The following is a 20,446-nucleotide window of genomic DNA, read 5'->3' on the forward strand; positions in this document are numbered from 1 at the left end:
TCTGTAGTTGCATGACTTGGTAGCCGATGGTGCAGGCGCTGGCACACAGGAAGGTGCCAGGCCTGGCTGATCATTGGATATAGAAACAGGAGCCTTCCGAACAGCCGGAGAGAGGCTGTTTCTCTGCATTCAGCACTGCTGTGGCTGCTACCCCAATCCTACGCATCCCTGTGGTGCTCACCAAAGATGCTGGCAACTGGAGAGGATCAAGAAACTTAGGACTGGAAAATATACATTGCAACAAAATCTCTGTTTAGCTTAACTAAGGTTATAATTGCGCAGGCAGCTCACGTAATGAAACAGCCTGTTAGTGCCAGAAGGAAGGGAATCACCCTTTCCTCTCATTCCTGTTTCTCCTTCCTCCTGTTTCCAGCCGCACCCTCCCTTCCCTTGCTCCGGATGGTGCTGGTGCTTGCGAGATCCTTTCATTGCTGGTTTGGCTCACTAACCCAGCAGAAAAACATTCATGTTTTTTGGTGGATTTGATTTCTGCTGGAGCAGCGAGTTAAGCTGTCCCACAGAAGAGCCTGACAACTCCTGGGACTGGCTGAGGACAGGAGAAAGAGGCGGGAGGTGAGAGCAGACCTCCTTCCTCCGTGCTGGCAAGCTGTCAAATTCTCTTACTGAGCACTCTGGTTTCTGACCTGAAGAGGAGCTTTAGGGCACTCAGCACATTTAACAATCTATCTGATGAACAAGATTTGACAACAGGCAGTCTAGCACAGAAGGATTTTAAAGACTGAAAATCGATGCTAGAGAAGTTCGCACTGTAAGTAAGGCAAATGCGGAGTAACTACCGCAATTGAGTATGAAAGCCTCTTTCCGAGCTTGTTGCAGCATTTTTCCCTGTCGGTGGTATACACGGTTTCTCCAGGGGAGCTCCTCCAGGAGACGTGCTCTGCTACAGACGGGCACGGGTGGGAGAAGGCCCAGGCGGGCGCTGGGCCGTGGGCCAGGCGACATGGTGGCCACCCCGGTCACCCCGGCTCTGGCGTGTGGCGACTCACCAACGCCTGGCCGGCAAACACGCAAACCAAAGCCGACAGAAGGCAGTTAGCAGAACGTGCTTTACTGGGGGAAAACCGGCTGGAAAATGAATATAAAACGACACTTTTTTTTATCCGTGAAGATGACAGCTGTGAGCCAATACTGGCAAAGGAACGATGCAAAGGCCGTACAAAACCGCGGAATGCCAGGGGTGAGCCATCGGATAAGTAAAACCGACCAGAGGGGAGCGTTGCCGGCCGTGGTGGCGAGCGGGGCCGTTGCTAACGGAGCTGGGCCACCTCCGCCCCACAGCCCCCGGCCCCGGCCCCGGCCCCCCCCCGCGGCGCCCCCTTCCCCGCCCGCCGGGCCCGGCCCACTCCCGCCGCCGCCGCCGGAGCATGCGCGGGGCTGGGCCAGTTCCGCCGCCGCCCCCGCTCCCCTCACAGCGGCGTTGCCGGGACTTACGGGAGCCGCTGCCGCCGCTTCCCCTCTCCGCGCTGAGGGCCCCGACTGAACGGCAACCGCCGCCTGCGCCAGAGGTGAAGGAGGGGCTGGGGCCGGCTGGCGGGGCACCCTCCCCTGCGGCCCGTTGTGCGCGGGCCCGGGGCGGCGGCCCGTCCTCGGCGGCGTGAGGGGAGGGAGTGGGGGGGGGGGGGTGGTGGTGCTGCGATCGCGGCGGCCGGGCATGGCGGAGCGGGGAGGAGGTGTGGCGGGGAGGCCGGTGCCGAGCCGGCTTCGTTGTGCGGCTTAGCGAGGGCGGTGTTTGTCCCCGCTCCCGCCGGGGAGCCGTGTCGTGCTCCTGTGGGGCGACCGCTCGCCGGTGCCGGCCGGGGGAGTGTGTGTCTGGGGGGGGGCGGCCGCTGCCGGGCGAGGGGCGCTGCCTCCCCGAGGGGCTTCTCCGTCCGCGGCCAGAGAAAACAGCGAGTAAATAAGCGCCCGTGCGTCTGTCTGTGTCCACATTCTCCCGAGGTCGTGGGCTTGGGGGTGTCCTCTGACCTCCCGTTCAGGCTCCGGGGTCATTGCCTAAGGACCGCACCTCTCGGCCGGTTCCTGTAAGGAGTCTCGGACGTTCGTAATAACTTCCTTTTAGACGGGCTAAATATTGCTGCAGGGGTAGAGTGGATGCGACCTGCCCTTTTGGGCAAGCGAGCCCTGCTTCGGGTCTGGAATGGAGGCAGCAGATTTCAGAGCTAAATGCATAATGAGAGCAGTTGCTCAGAGGCTAATTAGATACGTATCAGAAGGGAAACACGGAGTTATTAGTGGAGAACGCGTCTTGCGAAATGGTTGCTCGGTTCCTGATGTCTCAGCCTGACCTCCAGGAGGTTTTGTTCCGGATCTGCTTTAAAGATGAATTTTTGTGTTCATAAGCTTCTAACTTCTGGAAGTGGAAACCAGTGTTTCAGTATAGGTGCTAGCTTTGTGGCCAGCTGTAATCTCTCCACGGGCCACAGGCAGAAAACACTTGTGGGTAGTGTTTTTTGTTTTGGTTTGTTTTTCCCCCCTCCCCCAGTATTGCCTGCTGGTGCTTTCAGAGACAGCAGTCGCTACAGGCTGGCCAGAGCTGGGGTTCAGCTGCTTCCCGCACTGCCTTCAGCTCCGCGCTTTCCGACCTGGAGAGTGTGTTGGGAAGCCCATCTCCTCCCAGCCGTGCCACCGAGAGCCGTTCGGGATCGCTCCCACCCGCAAGACTTCCTGCTGGCAGCCCCAAGGAGTCACGAGTGCTGCCTTTCCACGGGTCTCTAGCCAGTGGCTCGGAACTTCCCTTTGCCAGACAGGATCTGCTGACGGGTGCTGGCGGTCAGACTTCCCAGCCAAGGATACTAAGAAATGGGGAGAGGTCTTCACTGCTGAGTTTTGTGGGTCACTGGCTGAGTTATGGCTGTCCCTCCAGCCCCACGCTCTTCCTTTGGTTTTCACTTTTGTTTTCCTAAACACTTGCATTCCCCTCAAGATGTGGGAATGTGGGAATACGGAAATGATCAAGAAAAATGATTCTGGTGTCAGTGTAGATTTTTAAGAGAGAAAAGGAGGTTATAGTGACTCACATTTTATGGTAGCCACTCCCCAGTGCCTAAAGCCGTTACGGTGCCTGCTGAAACTCTTGTTTATACTGTGAATAATGTTGCACGGAACTTGCGGACAAGTTCTTCCTGCAATTACTGGTGGTCCCTGACAGTGGCAATTGTTATTAAAAGGTCATATTTTAAACTAATACAGTATTTTTGCAGATCTTGCTTTACCTAATGAGGATTATTTGCTACAACTGCCTGTGCAGAAATTGAAAATGCTGTATGCAAAGCTCATACAAGCTCACTGAATGCAATTACAGTGGTGACAGTTATTCTGGCTATTTAGTTGGAAAACCAAAAATGGTAACTGGTGGGATTATGACAAGGGAGGTAGCCAGGCAGCTCCTTGGCAGTGGTGACAAACACCTGGGTTTGTGAGCCCTTGGCTGGCGAGGGGAGGTGGCCAGGGGGGATTGTAAAGTAGCAGGATAAGCTGCTGGAGTGTCATCTTATGTGATCTGAGGACTAATATATGTTTAGATTTGCTAATACTTTTCTACAGAAAGCACCATACTCCTCTTTGTAAACTAGAGGAAAGTTGAGGTTGCCCGTCTGACAAATGTCACCGGTAATTGTGTGCAGAGTGAGACTGGTCTGTAGAGGAGAACTAAAGGTGGCTGAGGTGTAAACATGCTGGGGTTTGTGGCATGAAAGTCAGTCACTGGGACGAGGGACCCAGCAGACCCTGTGCTGTGCTCTGCTGCTGTGTGGATGTCAGAGCTTGCCATCCACAAAATGCTCCTCCTGTGCCCCTTATCACCCTGAAACATTCCTTTGGGAATGCACCGTCCTTGGCCCGTCCTCTTTTCCCGCCTGCGCGCTGCCGGTGGTGTGCTGACTTTGAATGTGTGCCAGTGGTTGGACCGGCACCTGAATGTACTAGGGCAGCTGTAGCGTAGACGTAGATGGCGAGTCTGATGCTCTGTGTGACTTGACTGGTGTTAGCAGCAGAATGCAGCATCCGAGCACTGCTTACCTGAGTGACGGCTTTTCCGGGCTTGGGCTTGCGTTTGCTCTTACCCATTTTGGGTGAGCAAAAGCACTCAATTGTTTCAGGTCAATGCTGGATTAAAACAGAACTTTAAACTCGTTTTAAGTGCGTATGTTTAATTTATAAAGCTTCCAGACTTCAACTATATTTGGTTTAGTTGCAACAATTAGTCAAAATGTCAGTGGCAATTAATATTACAACGTAATTGGCCACGCGTTCGCAATTTAGATCTCTGTCACATTTAGGGCATGTTTTTTTTAAGTTTTAATTGTAGTTTGATATGCTACTGGAGCTGTTGGGCACTCTGCTGAGCAAGTAGAAAAGCTGTCGATGAGCTTAGCGTAACATGAAGAGATGTCTATTGTGTTGCTGCAGTATCACATTAGGCATCAGTGTGTGTGGTGTTCTTTTATTTTAAATCAACTTAATATCTGCACTTAGAGAAGCAGTAGCTCAAGGATGTGTGCAGTGGTCACTTTTAGTCTGGAATTTTTGCTAAATTGCACACAAATAAGGACCTCTGTTCTTTGGATGAAAAAATGAATCCCCAAAGCTTTTAACAGAGCTGCAATGTCTTCTCAGTGCCTTCTGTAACTTGCAAAACTATATTGCATTTTGTTGTCTTCTATTTCTGTCCGTCTCCCCCCCTCATTAAAACATTCCCATACATTGATCTGAAATGTTTTATTACGGTTTTGAAAATTTCAGCTGACCTCAGTGAGAATGTGAGTGAAGGAGCTCTGGGAAAATGGGGTTTCCTGAAGCCTCAGGTGCCTGGCTCTAGCAGAGCTGGATGTCAGTGTGGTGCCTTAGAGGATCGTGTGAAGTGGGTTTTTTGGTTTTGCTTGTTTTTTTGCCTTGGTTTTCTTTTGTTGTATTACTTCCTGATAAGTTGTCATAGGGCTCTCCCAACATCACGTGAGAACCAGCTTGAAGCCTCTGTGTGTTTTGAAACTTGCCACTGGCTGAATCTTGCTGGTTTATGCTCTCTTGCTGCAATTAATGTGTTGCAAATGGACATGGGAAGCCAGTTCTCTTTAGCGGCTTCTTACTGGAATATCAGAACTGACAAAAGTGTTCAGATACTTTGGATAACAGAGTGAAAGCTTCTGCGGTTTTATATAAAAAACTGTCCCAGTCGGGAGGAGGAGTAGGAGGAGGGTGATTAGATTTTTCTCCTTAACCCTCATCATCATTGCATCCTGGCCTAAGGTCTGTCTTTGCAATACTTCATGTGGAATGGTTTTCTCTGTATTGGCTTTCTCATTGTTGAGACCTGAACTTTGGCAATGCTAAGTATATTAAATAAAGCCTATTACATAAAGGCTATTATCAATAACAGATTAAGTGGGTAGTCTTAATGGAATTTATTTGCGGTCCCAGGTATCTGTAGTGCTAAGACTTGCAGGTCACAGATAACTTATTTAACACTTTGTCTGCTTTCTTTTTCTTTTTTGCTTTTTTAAGTTGTAATTTTAAGTAAGTACCTCTGACAACTAACCCTGTCGTTTGTTTGCTTTCCCACTTTTTTTTCTTGGTCTTCCCTCTACCCAGTGAGACTGAATCAAAATGTCTCTCTATCCTTCCCTGGAAGATCTGAAGGTGGACAAAGTTATTCAGGTATGGTGGGTTTTAATAAGATGAGTTTTGATGATAATAATGGATGTGATGATTTTTAATCTAGAGGCGGGGAGACTTTTATTGCAGGTGTGAGTTGGTGTTATACCATCATACTCTGAAAGGGGAAAGACAAACTGTTTACTTTGTAGCTTGTTATAATATGATTAATGCTTACTTTACCACTGTTGGGTATGTTTATTTTTTTCATGTATTCATTTATAGTCATTTGTCTTTAATGTGTTGATATGTTTGTTTTTTTTGAAATATAGATACTTGGTCTTAAGTAGACAAACATAGTCAATCTGTTCTCATACTTCAGCTCTGACATGATGAATAGGTATTGACTGAACTAATCAACGTTTTGTGTCTCATTCTTGGTGTCCAAACCTGTGGCAGAAAGCTCTCGTGGCCAGCTGGGCACAAAAAAAAAGAGCACTGACTCTCTTAACGTCATCTGGAATCACAGACTGGTCCTCTGGCTGTTTCGTGGTAGTGACCAGTTCTCTCAATGCTTACAAGATTATCACATTTGTGTAAACCCCTTTATGTGTAAGAATATTTGTGCCTTTATTATGAGACAGGACGAGGATGAAAAAAAATATCTGTGAAATGAAATAATGAAAAACACTTTAATGGATAAAACTCCATGAGAAATTTCATGAGTGTATTTTATGAGGAGTTTCCTTGCTTTCTTCAGCATTTTACCTAGCTTCCATTTTTCTTTCCTAAACTTAAACTGGATTCCCTCCCAGTTTAAACAACAGCAATGAGTTATACTGCATTTTAAGGTGGCTGCTGCTTCTGTCCTTGTCCTTCTCATTGGGAAGCAATCAAGCAAACAGCACAGAACAGCTTATTAACTCTCCTGTGCTGTCCCGAAGTGGAATGCCTCAGTCTCACCTGCGTTTGTATGTGTGGGGTGGAGCTCTTGAAGTTGTTGGCACTGTGTTGGGATTTCTTCTTGTTGTGTCCGCCCACCCCGCCCCATTCGTCTTATCTTACCAAAGTCCTTTATCTACAGTCAGATAATGCTGGAAAAAAAACAAACAAAAACAAAACCCTAGCCTGCAGCCAAGAATGTGCTCCTTCAGCCTTTTAACAACCAACTGCTAGAGTTTATGTATTGCAATTAAAAATACTAAATGTTGTCTTTCTACTGCTTAACTTTTGTGACCACATAATGAAGTGGTGAGGAAATGGAAGTAGGGTATCTATATGCCGAGTCCTCTAAACCTTGAACCATAGATATATGTTCTGTCATTTTATAGAGTAGGGACTTTTCTTGTACATGATCTTGCCCATGCACTCAGCAGGGTTTATGAACTTGGGCAGAAGTGCCTTGTTTGTGTGACTATGCCTGTAGTCTGTTGTGTTTCACAGACAAATAAGAGTAAAACAGAGGTTTCTGTAGGGACCATAACAAATTGTTCTGTTAAGATAGTGTAATCCTTGGTAACACTGTAATCTCAAAGGTCAGTTTTCCAGAAATCAGTTCATGTGGGACAGATGCTTGCTGTCATGCTTAAAGATGACTGTCCACTTGAAGTTTAAATTAGGATTTCACCAAGTTCTACCACTTGATGAGTGGGATGTCAAGCAGGACAGCCTATGAGCAAATTCATGTGGGGGTGGGAGAGAGCAGAGATAGAGCCAAGAGCATTCAGTTATAGATCCTTAGTGGAGAGGTTTCAGTGTTCTTGTTGCCATTGTCAATGGCGAAGATTGCCCTTCAGCAGTTACGTGACAGCATCTCACTCCTACTGACTGTAGTAGGAACTAGGGGGGTAATGGGCTGTCTACTGAGTATAGTTGTGAGAGAGGGGAAGTAAATACTGTTGTTGCTAAATACAATTATTTCAAGAGTAAGCTATTCCATTTTCACTGATATTTTTGGTAGCAAAGGCTAAATTATTTGCCTCTCCCAAAAACTGCATTATAAAAATACTGTCTTTTTAAATACATCTGACAGCACTCTTAGGAGCAAAGGGGGCAGCGTACTGGAAAACAAAGTCTGTGTCCACAACAAATGAGTGAGATTAAAATAACTGCTGGTTAAAACAAATGGTCTTGTTACATTAAATATTCTAACCTATTATTTTGTCCAGCATTTGGGTTGGAGGCTGTTCTTCTTAATACATCTGATATTGATAAAGAATGAGTTATTCTTGCTCTGAAACTTTTTTTCTAAAAACAACTTCCTGGAGAGTACAGGACTATGAAGTCTTCTATTTTTAAGCATGATTTCCTTAAAAACATTAAGTAATTTAACCATCATGTTGTGTTAGATGATTTATGTGTCCTGTTTGGCATAACGTTTCACTATGCATTTAGTAATTCCCCCACACACACCTTTGATGTTCAACCTCAGGAAAGCTATTGGAATAGCTATTTCCATCACACTTAACAGGCCTCTGTAAGGCAGTGTTTTTCACTGGTCTTGATTACACAAGGCCAAAAAAGTAGTAGCTGAGGTATTGAGAAGGAACGAAACTGGCTTACTTTAATATAGCCTCTTATGTTTGTGAGTCACTAAGCAATACAGAAATTAAGCTTAGTGTGTTAGCTGTAGTGGCAAGTTCTGTAGAAAAATCTTAGAAGGTTCATTTCTTTCAGAAGGTATTAAGCTAGTAGCATTGGATCATGTGGAACTTGCAACTTGTAAGGCACTACGGTAGAACTCATGAATAACGTCTGTAATTGGTGAAGAGGTAAAACTGCTGCTATCCAGCTGAAAAAGTAATTACAAAACACTCTGCCAAAGGTCATACCTTAAATTTACAAAGCTTTGTCAGCTAAGTTTGCTGTGTCTTTTAAGGCTCTTTAAGTTGCTTGATGACAAAAACAGAACAGGTTGACAGTAAAGCCTTTCTGCATTATAACTGTAGCCTTGGCTCTGAGGAAGATACAAATTGATCTACCAATGTAGTTTGATACTACTACAGCATATTGTATTGAAGTTATTTATTTCAAAGAAAAAGATTGACTTCAGAACTTCAAAATGAATTGGAACTAGCATGTACAAGAAAAAAAGAAAACATTTAGTCTTCTGCCTGGATAGTAAAGATTTCATAGATTATTTTTTTCCTTGTATAAGATAACATACGTGAGTTTCTTTGCTTTTAGGCTCAGACTGCCTTTTCTTCAAATCCAGCTAATCCAGCAGTCTTGTCTGAAGCTTCTGCTCCTATTCCTCATGATGGAGGTAAGCTCATGTACTGTATAGTATCCTCATGTTGTGGAAAGCAGTTATGAAATCCTAAAGTTAATAGTACAGTCAAAAATACCTATAAATATGTAACCCTATGTACAAAGGGCGAGACCACGCCTTTTTGGAAATGCCAACACCCACCTCGATAAGGTGCTAGAGTCAAAAAAACAATGTTTGCTTATAAAAGGAAGTTGTGGCAAACACTAACCCTTCTCTTAACTTTTTGAAACTTTTCAAGTGAGCCTAACATAACAAGATCTGCTGTTGGTACCATTTGAGCTCTTTTTAACTCTTACCTCAAACACTTAGTTGTCCTTATTTATCACATGTATATTTGTAAGCTTTAGAGGGCAGCATGAGTCTTAAGTGTCTTTCCTCTCCATATGAGCTTGCTTAGGAAAAGACGAACACGAATCCCTGTCAACAGAGAAGTGTCTGGGAAGGTGGAACTTAATCTTGCCATGCTATCAACATAAAGCTTCCAGTAGATTTTGGGATCAAATGTCTGGTGGGAAATCCATCAGACCTAAAGCTGAATGACTTGTACCCATTTCTTCTCCTTTTCTCATATGTACATGCACAAAGGTATGTTTGAGATCAGAGCTCTGGGTTAGTAAGTTATGCTTGGTCTAAAAGGCCTAAAGCCTCTCACCAGTATGACCAGCAGCAGTGCTGGAACAGCTGTCAGGAATGCTGGTGGATTAGATATTAAAGCTTGGTGGATGTAACTTGTCTCTAGCTCTCCTCTTGGTGCTGGTCTGTCTAAGATGACTTTAAGGCAGGAGTTCGTATAGCTCACCAGAGAGCTGCCTCTCATAGATCCTTTGCGGAATAGGTACGTACCTGGCCTACCCTCACCAGACCAGATTTGAGTTTGCTTCAGCAGTCCCTTCTTGGCAGCATTCTTTTTGCTGTCCAGAGTTTGAATTCTTTTGCAGTTTTTGTGCCTGCTGGCTGAATGACATAATTTCGACATCAGCTTTTGTGTGAATTGCTCAGGAGCTGTGTGTGGCTGAAGAGTGATTGATCACTCAATATATCCTAAAAAAGGGAGGCCTACACCATCTATAGGATGTGCCAAACCCGCTGCGAATCCCTCAGTCCTGGCAGAGGCAGGAGAATATACAACATCGAGAGCTTTTGGATGTGTTCTGCTGTTTGGAGGTCTCTGTTTTGAATGAGAATCTAATACAGCCAGCAAGATGCATCCTGTGTTGTGGTCTTTGATGAAGAACAAGAGAAAAATTGAGTAGCTGCAGAAGTCTTGTGCAGTGTTAATTTTGTATAATCCTAGGGGCTTGAAAATGCAAGCAAAAATACAAGAAACATTCAGGAAAAGGTTATTAATCAATATTGGTGAAACTACAAGCTGATAAATCAATCTGGAAATAAGATCAGACAGCTCTTGTGAAGCAGCATGCAAACATGACCCCTGAAAGTATTAAGGAGGAAAAAAGTCCCGTTTATACTGGAGTTCACCTTGCACTGACCTTTTTTCCTTCCCAGAAAAGTTACTTTCCATTTCTGGTCAAATGTGGATTCTTGTAGTAGCTGGTTTTATACATATACCCATAAAAGAACACTAGAAACCTAAGCTTTGTGAACAGGGGAGCCTTCTTGCTTCCAAGGCTGTCCCTTGCACCACACTGCTTTCCAAGCAGCTTTTTCTATCCCCACCAATTTGGTGAGAACGGCGGGTGGACTCTTAAGAGTTCTTGTAACTGCCACTTGTTAAATGGCACCAGTTAGTTATCTGTGGAATGTCAAGAGCAATATCAAGCTTATTTCCAGAGTGGTTTGACTCGAGGTCTGACAAGTCTGTCAGTTTAACTTCCTTTCCTCCCACTCCTTGCAGCCCGCTCCTCTCGGGTGTAGAGGAATCTCCTGCTGGATATTTTAAGGGCTGTGTTTGCTTTGTATTCTTGAGAAGCATGTCTAAAACCACTTCATTTTGAAGCTATGAGAAAATGACAGCTACTTTCTTATGAAGACACTTAAAGCAGACTGCACTGTGGACCTTACAGCCAGGAGGCTGTCTTCTGCAGAAACTTTATCATGCCTGGGATCTGGAATGTCCTTGGCACACGTGTGTTCTCTAGCATACCTGGTTTGGGGGTGGGAGACTAGTTCCCTGATAATTGCCCAAAAGCTTTGGAGCAAGGGCATGTCTTCATGGACTGCAGCAAAATGTTGGTTTTGGACCTTATCACCATGTGTCTGATGTTGTTTGTGCTGTAAAGGATGAATGGAGTAATGGAAACTAAAAGTTCTCTAAGCTCTTTATCTCAGAAGTGCTTCTTGTCTGGTTACTTTTCTAAGATGGGCTAGAATAACAGTCCTTATTGAAGTGGGTCTTCTGTTGTAATTTTCAAATTAAATACATTACAATAGCACAAGATCTGTTTAAGTAATTGTACATGTGAAAGCAGTAATGGCTTGTTCTATTAAACCAACAATTGTATTGATGGGTTTGTTTTGTTTTTCTCCTATAGGCTTATACCCCAGATTGTATCCAGAACTTTCTCAGTATATGGGCCTGAGCCTAAATGATGAAGAGGTGCAGAGAAACTTACCAGTGGCAGCAGCTGCTCAGCCACAGGGTGTAGGTACCAGTCAAGCATGTTTTAGAAAGAAAAGTGTAAAGACTAAATAAATGTATATCTGGCATTCTAGAAAGTAGACTACTATTTGTCTAAGTACCATCCCTGACTGATAAATGAATTGTTTTAAGTAACAGTGCCTATTTTAATCTGGTCTTAAACTGAGCAGTGTATTTCCAGTGTTGGGGGTGGGGCGGGGAAGAGCTGGTGTTGTAACTTAATTTGTATGTTGTTTTTTTTTAAAATATCACTTCATATAAATTGACATATATCTATTTTAAAAAGTTGAAACTAAGTTGTCTGGCTATTTTGTTTTAATCAGCAACTGGTCACACGACCGTCTGGTAATTACATGGTAGCTCCAGTGACTGGAAATGATATTGGAATTCGCAGAGCAGAAATTAAGCAAGGCATCCGCGAAGCAATTTTATGTAAAGATCAAGATGGCAAAATTGGACTTCGCCTTAAGTCTGTTGACAATGTAAGTAGAGAAGCTTGCTTTTGCCTATAGAGATATTAACTGACGGATTAAATTAGTAATGAAGTTAGTGTATGGTCACAAAATTGTCTTCTGTATAATGCTTGCTTATCCATTATCAGAATTTTAAAATCCTTCATTAGATCAGTAAGTAGATTTCCAGCTGTCTGGACTAGGATCTAAATTTACAGCAGCAATTTACTTCCATGTGTTTTATAACACCTGAAAAATACTTGTAATTTTTTTATTTTATTTTTTTTCACTTGAGAGCATGAATTGTCCTTGCAGAGCTGCTGTGATACTTGTTAGCAGTTCAAGACTTCTTGCCTCTATCTTTGTGGACACACTGGGCAGTACTTAAGTTCAGCAGTATGCAGAGAACTGCCCATGGCTTAGAAGTAGCTCCTCTTTTACAGATTCTTGCAGGGTGTTGCCAGTGAGAAAAGTAAGGATAGTGTCATCTTACCGATATGTAAAGAGTAATTTTGGAATGGGCTTTTTCGAGTTTCCCTTAACATGAACATAGCTGCAAGAAGATCCTTAAACCTGCTCTGGAGCTTCTCTGTTTCAGTATCTTTTCATTCTCAGTATGGAAAACACTTCTTTGCCCCCCCCCCCTTCTTTGCCCCCCCCCCCTTCTTTGCCCCCCCCCCTTCTTTGCCCCCCCCCCCTTCTTTGCCCCCCCCCCTTCTTTGCCCCCCCCTTCTTTGCCCCCCCCCCTTCTTTGCCCCCCCCCCTTCTTTGCCCCCCCCCCTTCTTTGCCCCCCCCCTTCTTTGCCCCCCCCTTCTTTGCCCCCCCCTTCTTTGCCCCCCCCCTTCTTTGCCCCCCCCTTCTTTGCCCCCCCTTCTTTGCCCCCCCCTTCTTTGCCCCCCCCTTCTTTGCCCCCCCCTTCTTTGCCCCCCCCTTCTTTGCCCCCCCTTCTTTGCCCCCCCTTCTTTGCCCCCCCTTCTTTGCCCCCCCTTCTTTGCCCCCCCCTTCTTTGCCCCCCCCTTCTTTGCCCCCCCCTTCTTTGCCCCCCCTTCTTTGCCCCCCCTTCTTTGCCCCCCCTTCTTTGCCCCCCCCTTCTTTGCCCCCCCCTTCTTTGCCCCCCCCTTCTTTGCCCCCCCTTCTTTGCCCCCCCCCTTCTTTGCCCCCCCCCCTTCTTTGCCCCCCCCCCTTCTTTGCCCCCCCCCCTTCTTTGCCCCCCCCCCCTTCTTTGCCCCCCCCCCTTCTTTGCCCCCCCCCCCTTCTTTGCCCCCCCCCCCTTCTTTGCCCCCCCCCCCCTTCTTTGCCCCCCCCCCCCCTTCTTGGCCCCCCCCCCCCTTCTTGGCCCCCCCCCCCCCTTCTTGGCCCCCCCCCCCTTCTTGGCCCCCCCCCCCTCTTCTTGGCCCCCCCCCCTCTTCTTGGCCCCCCCCCCCTTCTTGGCCCCCCCCCCCTTCTTGGCCCCCCCCCTCTTCTTGGCCCCCCCCCCTCTTCTTGGCCCCCCCCCCTCTTCTTGGCCCCCCCCCCCTTTCTTTGGCCCCCCCCCCCTTCTTTGGCCCCCCCCCCCTTCTTTGGCCCCCCCCCCTTTCTTTGGCCCCCCCCCCTTTCTTTGGCCCCCCCCCCCCTTTCTTTGGCCCCCCCCCCCTTTCTTTGGCCCCCCCCCCCTTTCTTTGGCCCCCCCCCCTTCTTTGCCCCCCCCCCTTCTTTGCCCCCCCCCCCTTCTTTGGCCCCCCCCCCTTCTTTGGCCCCCCCCCCTTTCTTTGGCCCCCCCCCCTTTCTTTGGCCCCCCCCCCTTCTTTGGCCCCCCCCCCTTCTTTGGCCCCCCCCCTTTCTTTGGCCCCCCCCCCCTTTCTTTGGCCCCCCCCCCCTTTCTTTGGCCCCCCCCCCCTTTCTTTGGCCCCCCCCCCCTTTCTTTGGCCCCCCCCCCCTTTCTTTGGCCCCCCCCCCTTTCTTTGGCCCCCCCCCTTTCTTTGGCCCCCCCCCTTTCTTTGGCCCCCCCCCCCTTTCTTTGGCCCCCCCCCCTTTCTTTGGCCCCCCCCCCTTTCTTTGGCCCCCCCCCCCTTTCTTTGGCCCCCCCCCCTTTCTTTGGCCCCCCCCCCTTTCTTTGGCCCCCCCCCCTTTCTTTGGCCCCCCCCCCTTTCTTTGGCTCCCCCCCCTTTCTTTGGCCCCCCCCCCTTTCTTTGGCCCCCCCCCTTTCTTTGGCCCCCCCCCCCCTTTCTTTGGCCCCCCCCCCCCTTTCTTTGGCCCCCCCCCCCCTTTCTTTGGCCCCCCCCCCTTTCTTTGGCCCCCCCCCCCTTCTTTGGCCCCCCCCCCTTTCTTTGGCCCCCCCCCCCTTTCTTTGCCCCCCCCCCCTTTCTTTGGCCCCCCCCCCCTTTCTTTGGCCCCCCCCCCCCTTTCTTTGGCCCCCCCCCCCTTTCTTTGGCCCCCCCCCCCCTTTCTTTGGCCCCCCCCCCCTTTCTTTGGCCCCCCCCCCCTTTCTTTGGCCCCCCCCCCTTTCTTTGGCCCCCCCCCCTTTCTTTGGCCCCCCCCCCCTTTCTTTGGCCCCCCCCCCCTTTCTTTGGCCCCCCCCCCTTTCTTTGGCCCCCCCCCCCTTTCTTTGGCCCCCCCCCCCTTTCTTTGGCCCCCCCCCCCTTTCTTTGGCCCCCCCCCCCTTTCTTTGGCCCCCCCCCCCTTTCTTTGGCCCCCCCCCCCTTTCTTTGGCCCCCCCCCCCTTTCTTTGGCCCCCCCCCCCTTTCTTTGGCCCCCCCCCCCTTTCTTTGGCCCCCCCCCCCTTTCTTTGGCCCCCCCCCCCTTTCTTTGGCCCCCCCCCCCTTTCTTTGGCCCCCCCCCCCTTTCTTTGGCCCCCCCCCCCTTTCTTTGGCCCCCCCCCCCTTTCTTTGGCCCCCCCCCCCCTTCTTTGGCCCCCCCCCCCCTTCTTTGGCCCCCCCCCCTCTTCTTTGGCCCCCCCCCCCCCTTCTTTGGCCCCCCCCCCCCTTCTTTGGCCCCCCCCCCCTTCTTTGGCCCCCCCCCCCCTTCTTTGGCCCCCCCCCCCTTCTTTGGCCCCCCCCCCCCTTCTTTGGCCCCCCCCCCCCTTCTTTGGCCCCCCCCCCCCTTCTTTGGCCCCCCCCCCCCTTCTTTGGCCCCCCCCCCCTTTCTTTGGCCCCCCCCCCCTTTCTTTGGCCCCCCCCCCTTTCTTTGGCCCCCCCCCCTTTCTTTGGCCCCCCCCCCCTTTCTTTGGCCCCCCCCCCCTTTCTTTGGCCCCCCCCCCCTTTCTTTGGCCCCCCCCCCCTTTCTTTGGCCCCCCCCCCCTTTCTTTGGCCCCCCCCCCCTTTCTTTGGCCCCCCCCCCCTTTCTTTGGCCCCCCCCCCCTTTCTTTGGCCCCCCCCCCCTTTCTTTGGCCCCCCCCCCCTTTCTTTGGCCCCCCCCCCTTTCTTTGCCCCTCCCCCCCAGGGCCATTTAATCTGAATGTTTAAAAAAAATTTGTACTCAAGGTTTTATATAGGGTTAAAGTGCTTTTTGAAGTTCTCCTAACCCAGGAAATGCTGGGGTTTTCCTAGAGTAGCATGTTTTTTTTGTTTTGGTGGTTTGTTTTGTTGGTTTTTTGGGGGGTTTTTTTGGTTATTTTTGGTTTTTTTTTGTTGTTTTTTTTTTTTCTTTTGTTTACCACCACCACCCCCCCCACCCCCCCCCCAAGGTATTATCTACAGTTTACCTTGATATGCTTTACTTGGTTTTTGGAGGTACTTTGACTAGAAATAGTTTTTTAACACCTTGGTTTTTTACCTGAGGTGCTAGCAAGTCATAATTAATAGAAAGTTGGACACTAATGGGGTTGTGAAAGAAGGAAAAATCTGCCATAGAGTTCCTAGCATTGCTGATCTATTTCTCCAGCTATATATAGACTCTGATGTCAGGCAATGGAATTATTAGTTAAATGCACAAGGAGATATGCAAATTTACCATTAGTCTGTCCTGATCCAGTTGTTCATATTCCTTGTTAAAACAGAATAGTATTTACCCCTTTGAGTAAGGCTTTAATGTTATGCTCATGTCGGTTTTTTTAATGTCTAAAGATGTAGACAAAACAGATTTGCCCATTTCCTAACTTTATTCTAGCATTAATTATCTGTCAGTCTGGTAAAGACATCTAGAAACAGACTGAAATTTCAAAAATGCCTCTTAAGGAGAGATAATTAGCAAGTCCTGGCCGTGTGGTTGGTGTTACATAGAGAGTGGGAAACTTCAAAGGGTTATGTGTTCTGTCACTGGTCTTCATCTTTAAGGAAGAGTTTTATCTTTTTTTTTTCTCTTTTTTTTTTTTCTTTCCCCTATTTTCTCTTTTGTAGGGTATATTTGTCCAGTTAGTTCAGGCAAACTCTCCAGCATCCCTTGCTGGTCTGCGGTTTGGGGACCAAGTTCTGCAGATCAATGGTGAAAACTGTGCAGGATGGAGCTCTGATAAAGCACATAAAGTTCTGAAACAGGCTTCTGGAGAAAGGATTTCAATGATCATTCGGGACAGGTAAAGCCAACTGCAGATACAGATTGTCATTATCCATCTTGGGTTAATTCTGTGGGGTTGGGTCTCCCCTTGCTTGAACAGGACTGCAGGCACAACAAAATCTGTCTGTGTATGTGTACTTCAATAGTAAAGATCCTCAGAAATGTTCCTTTTTGTGGGGAACAGTCAACACAGTTGTTGACTTGTGAACTTCCAGTGCACACTTGCCTGGGCATGATAAGCCATAACATTTTTCAAGGTAAACTAGTGAGTGATAGCACAAGTCAAATTTAAACTCTGAATTCAAGAGTTCTGTGCTTTTTTTTGGACATAACTTTTGCTTGTACTGCTTGAAAAAGCAATAAAAGATGGTACCAAAATATTTGCTGTATTAATGAATACATTTGCATTTTTATTGAGCATGGTAAGTTTTCTTGTGAACTCTGTTGCTTACATACGAATTAATGCCAGTTTCGCTAAAAATATTCTTCATGAACCAATACAGATTTTTAATTGTATTAAATAATGAGCTTGTAGGTAGTTGAATGGAGTAATAATAGCTCAGGTTCAACATAAGGTCTGTAGGCTACAAGGAGATGGATGATACATGATATGACTAGGTACATGTCTCAAAGCTTTTTTCAATGTTCATTCTTGTTTAAGAACCAAGTTTGACCCAGTGGAGGACATGCTACTTCTATCATGGGGTAGTAGATTCCCAGCTCTGTCTACTACTTCAGTGCCCAACTCCCCACCCCGTTCCTGGATTTACTAGCTTTTTAAGACACAATTGAAGGTTTATTTTCTGTAAAGCAGTAGAAATGTTGGGGAAGCCTTGTACTCCAGAGTCCTGTGGTCTACCTACAGTTGTTAAAACTGCCTGTGCTATTTTATCTATCTTGTAACGTTTGTAGAGAAAAAATAATTTTTAATGGATATTTGTGTTTTGTTGGTGGTTGGGGTGGGTGGGTGGATGTTGTATGGGATTTTTGTATTATTATTAATCCAGATGGTGAAATGTCTGTAGAACAGGGAAAATGTGTAAGGTTTATAAACAATTATATATTATTATAAAAATATTAACAAAATGAAGTTAAACCCAACTACTTTTCATTGTAGTTGATGTATGAGTCTTTTAGAGTAGAACTACTTTTTGTAAGTCAAAGATGCTGAAATAGTGTGTGGCTCTTTCTGTGGTTTAGTAGCCTGAAAACACGGTTTTGCATTTTAAATATCTTATAGGCCTTTTGAACGAATTATTACTATGCACAAGGACAGCACAGGGCATGTTGGTTTCATATTCAAGAATGGAAAAATAACCTCAATAGTGAAAGACAGTTCTGCTGCGAGAAATGGACTTCTTACAGAGCACAACATCTGTGAAATTAATGGCCAGAATGTAATTGGATTGAAGGTAAAATAAGTAGTATGGGGTGGGTGTGGATAGCTATGAGCTTTTTGTGTGTGTATAGTGTTTTGGAGAGGGAAAAGGATTTTAATATATTGTTTAATGTTCATAAAATAAGAAAGTAAGTCATGAGAGGTAACTTAACTTGACTGGAGAGACATGAATGTTTTAAGGCTTCTTGGCAGTTTTGTATCTATAGGTAAGGCAACTCATTCTCTTCCTCTCTGCCTCTACCTGGCTAGGCTGACCCTCAGTTTTTAATCTGGAGTTTAACTTTGCTGGCAAAACAAAGAATAAGCTTCCTCCTGCCAGCTTGTGTCAAATTCTAGCAGGAATTCTGTATATAATGTCTGTATCCCTTCTCTAGTCAGTTCGTGCAAGATACTGATAACCAAACATCTATGAAGTGGTATTGCAGGTTCAGTGATTTGCCCTGAAGATAAAATGCTCCAAGCAAGGAGTTGTGGGTCTCTTAAGCTGCATGAAATGTGTCTAGAAAAAACTCTTGAACTGCTGCTTTATTAGTCAGCTTGAGTAATGTTGCTTGTGTAACTTCTTGTTTAATAACAGGACCCCCAGATTGCAGACATCTTGGCAACAGCTGGAAATGTAGTGACCATTACCGTCATGCCTTCCAGTATTTATGAGTATATAATAAAGAGGTAGGTAATAAGCAAAGCAGCCATGGTGTTAATTATAATCAAGTTGACAGTGACTGTTTTTAATAGGTTAAATAAAATGTACTCAATGATAAGACCTAATTACAATCTTAACGTGAAGGCTGGAAAGGGTGTGTGGGGAGTCTGAAAATTTGTTTAATCTGATGTTTTAGTCAAACCGGTGTGTTTTGGTTCTGTTTTTAAACTATTCATATGTTAGTGATGTTCCTTTGCCTTTCCTTCTCTTGAAAAACCCTTTTCTAAATGCGAATTGTCTAAACTTGATTTTCCAAGAACTTTCGAGTAGGTGGATAACACAAGTATTTGTTACCTTGTAACTAAAATGTTGTTTCTAGTGCAACTAATTCTGGTGATGTAAATATGATTTTTGGCAGGATACAGTTGTTTTTTGCTAATCCTTTGGCAGCAGTGGCTTTCTACAGCTAAATCTCTCCTGCAAAAATATGTTTTTGAAGTTGCTAGAAATTAATCATGTTTCAGGTATAACTGAGTGGTTTTTTTCTCCACGTGGTATGCTCTTTCTACAAAACAGGTGTTTGGTTAACAGCCACCTTTCCCCCTGCCCTCCTTCCCTCACACTTGTGATAATACTTGGCTTGCACTCATGCCTGCAGCCTGAAAGATGTTGATAACACAGCTCAGTTACTAATAAAACCATTGAGTATCATGGGCTTCTCTTCTGTGTGTGCAGTTTGATGCAGCTTTCTGTGGCGACATAGTTGTCAAAAATAGTGAAGTAAAAGGCCAACTTTTAAATTGTATTAAAAGACTAGCAATGACAAAGATACAGTGGTCAGAAGCTTTAGTGGTCTTCCACAATTACTTTACAAAACTGAATGCCTTTTCCTTTCCTTTAGGATGGCAACCAGCATTATGAAAAGCCTGATGGATCACTCTGTTCCTGAAGTCTAAACTTGCATCATGTATGTGTGTGTACATAATGATGATTCCACTAAACTTGGGCTATTATACTCAGTGATTTCTTTCTTCTGCACATGAGCCTTTCTGGAGGCTAAGAGAAGATATGCTGCATCAAGCACTTGCATCTATAATGGCTGGGAATGTTACAGTTCAACATATCTCGTTAATTCACAAACTGTAAAACTTGTAGCCTTATATGCTTGAAAAATGTGAAATTCCAATTGTGTTATGACTTCTTTTCGTAGGTCTTTTATTTAGTTTACTACTACTATAAGCCATTGCAACTAAAGGAACCAGATATCACTTGCAAAGTTACGTGTTGTTACCTAGGACAATGCTGTGCTTTGTATGTCTAACACAAATGAGTATTTTTACTGCTTTCTGTTTGCAAGAGTAGATTTGAAGTAGCATATTAAAAGTATGGCTAGTACTAGTTAAGTTTTTGTTCTAGTAAATACTGTTTACACAAAAACGCCAGCTAAGCTGAATATAGCTAAAGGCATCATTCAGTAAGTAAGCGTATTAAATAAAAGTAGTGTACAGATACTCAAATCTTTTTATTACTTGTTATACAAATTGTAACTAATATGCTTATCTCTCGCCTTAACCATGTTCTTAAGGATTCAGAAATAACCAAATAAATGACTGAAACTTTAGATACTGTGTGCATGCATACTTATAAGTTAAGACACTCTTGTGTTGTTGAGGTTGGTTTCAAGCGAAAACAAAGACAAGATAGGAAATACAGTTTAAAATAGCTTTCTAAATAAGTTCACTGCCTACAATGTTGAAATGTTTTAAAAGGGTAGATCTGGGATACTTCAGACAAGATATATTTGACTCTTTTCATACCTTCAGCTTAACATGTGGAATAGCAGCCTAGCTGTTCAGTAAGACATATTAATTGTATAGCTGCAATTTCATTTTAAAACTGTTTGCAATATGCAGGGTGCACTGGGTCTGGCTGGCTGGAGTTAACTTTCTTTACAGCAGCTGGTATGGTGCTGTGTTTGAGACTTGTGACTAAACAGTGTTGATA

At 46.0% G+C, this 20,446-nt stretch overlaps 1 protein-coding gene across 2 annotated transcripts; it reads left to right on the forward strand.

The window, feature by feature from the left end:
- The first annotated feature begins 751 nt into the window (after nt 1–751).
- On the forward strand, nt 752–20,063 carry SDCBP (syndecan binding protein). Of its 2 annotated transcripts, none has more exons than XM_075023336.1 (9): nt 752–769; nt 5,605–5,670; nt 8,794–8,872; nt 11,371–11,480; nt 11,801–11,959; nt 16,244–16,419; nt 17,641–17,812; nt 18,377–18,468; nt 19,344–20,063. In XM_075023336.1, exons 2-9 carry the CDS (start codon nt 5,620–5,622, stop codon nt 19,396–19,398), a joined length of 894 nt encoding a protein of 297 aa, XP_074879437.1. In that variant the 5' UTR covers nt 752–769; nt 5,605–5,619; the 3' UTR covers nt 19,399–20,063. The 2 variants fall into 2 exon arrangements, with proteins under 2 accessions (XP_074879437.1, XP_074879436.1); XM_075023335.1 differs by lacking the exon at nt 752–769 and adding an exon at nt 1,383–1,526.
- The last annotated feature ends 383 nt before the right edge of the window (nt 20,064–20,446 follow it).

This window comes from Buteo buteo, chromosome 3 (genome assembly GCF_964188355.1).
Source record: "Buteo buteo chromosome 3, bButBut1.hap1.1, whole genome shotgun sequence".
NCBI lineage: Eukaryota > Metazoa > Chordata > Aves > Accipitriformes > Accipitridae > Buteo > Buteo buteo.

What these genes read in the sequence shown, in the direction of transcription:
- SDCBP (XM_075023336.1), top strand. Translation starts at nt 5,620, where the DNA reads ATGTCTCTCTATCCTTCCCTGGAAGATCTGAAGGTGGACAAAGTTATT. An exon ending in TCCTATTCCTCATGATGGAG is followed by an intron (nt 8,873 to 11,370) that starts GTAAGCTCATGT and finishes TTTCTCCTATAG; the next exon opens with GCTTATACCCCAGATTGTAT. An exon ending in GCCTTAAGTCTGTTGACAAT is followed by an intron (nt 11,960 to 16,243) that starts GTAAGTAGAGAA and finishes TCTCTTTTGTAG; the next exon opens with GGTATATTTGTCCAGTTAGT.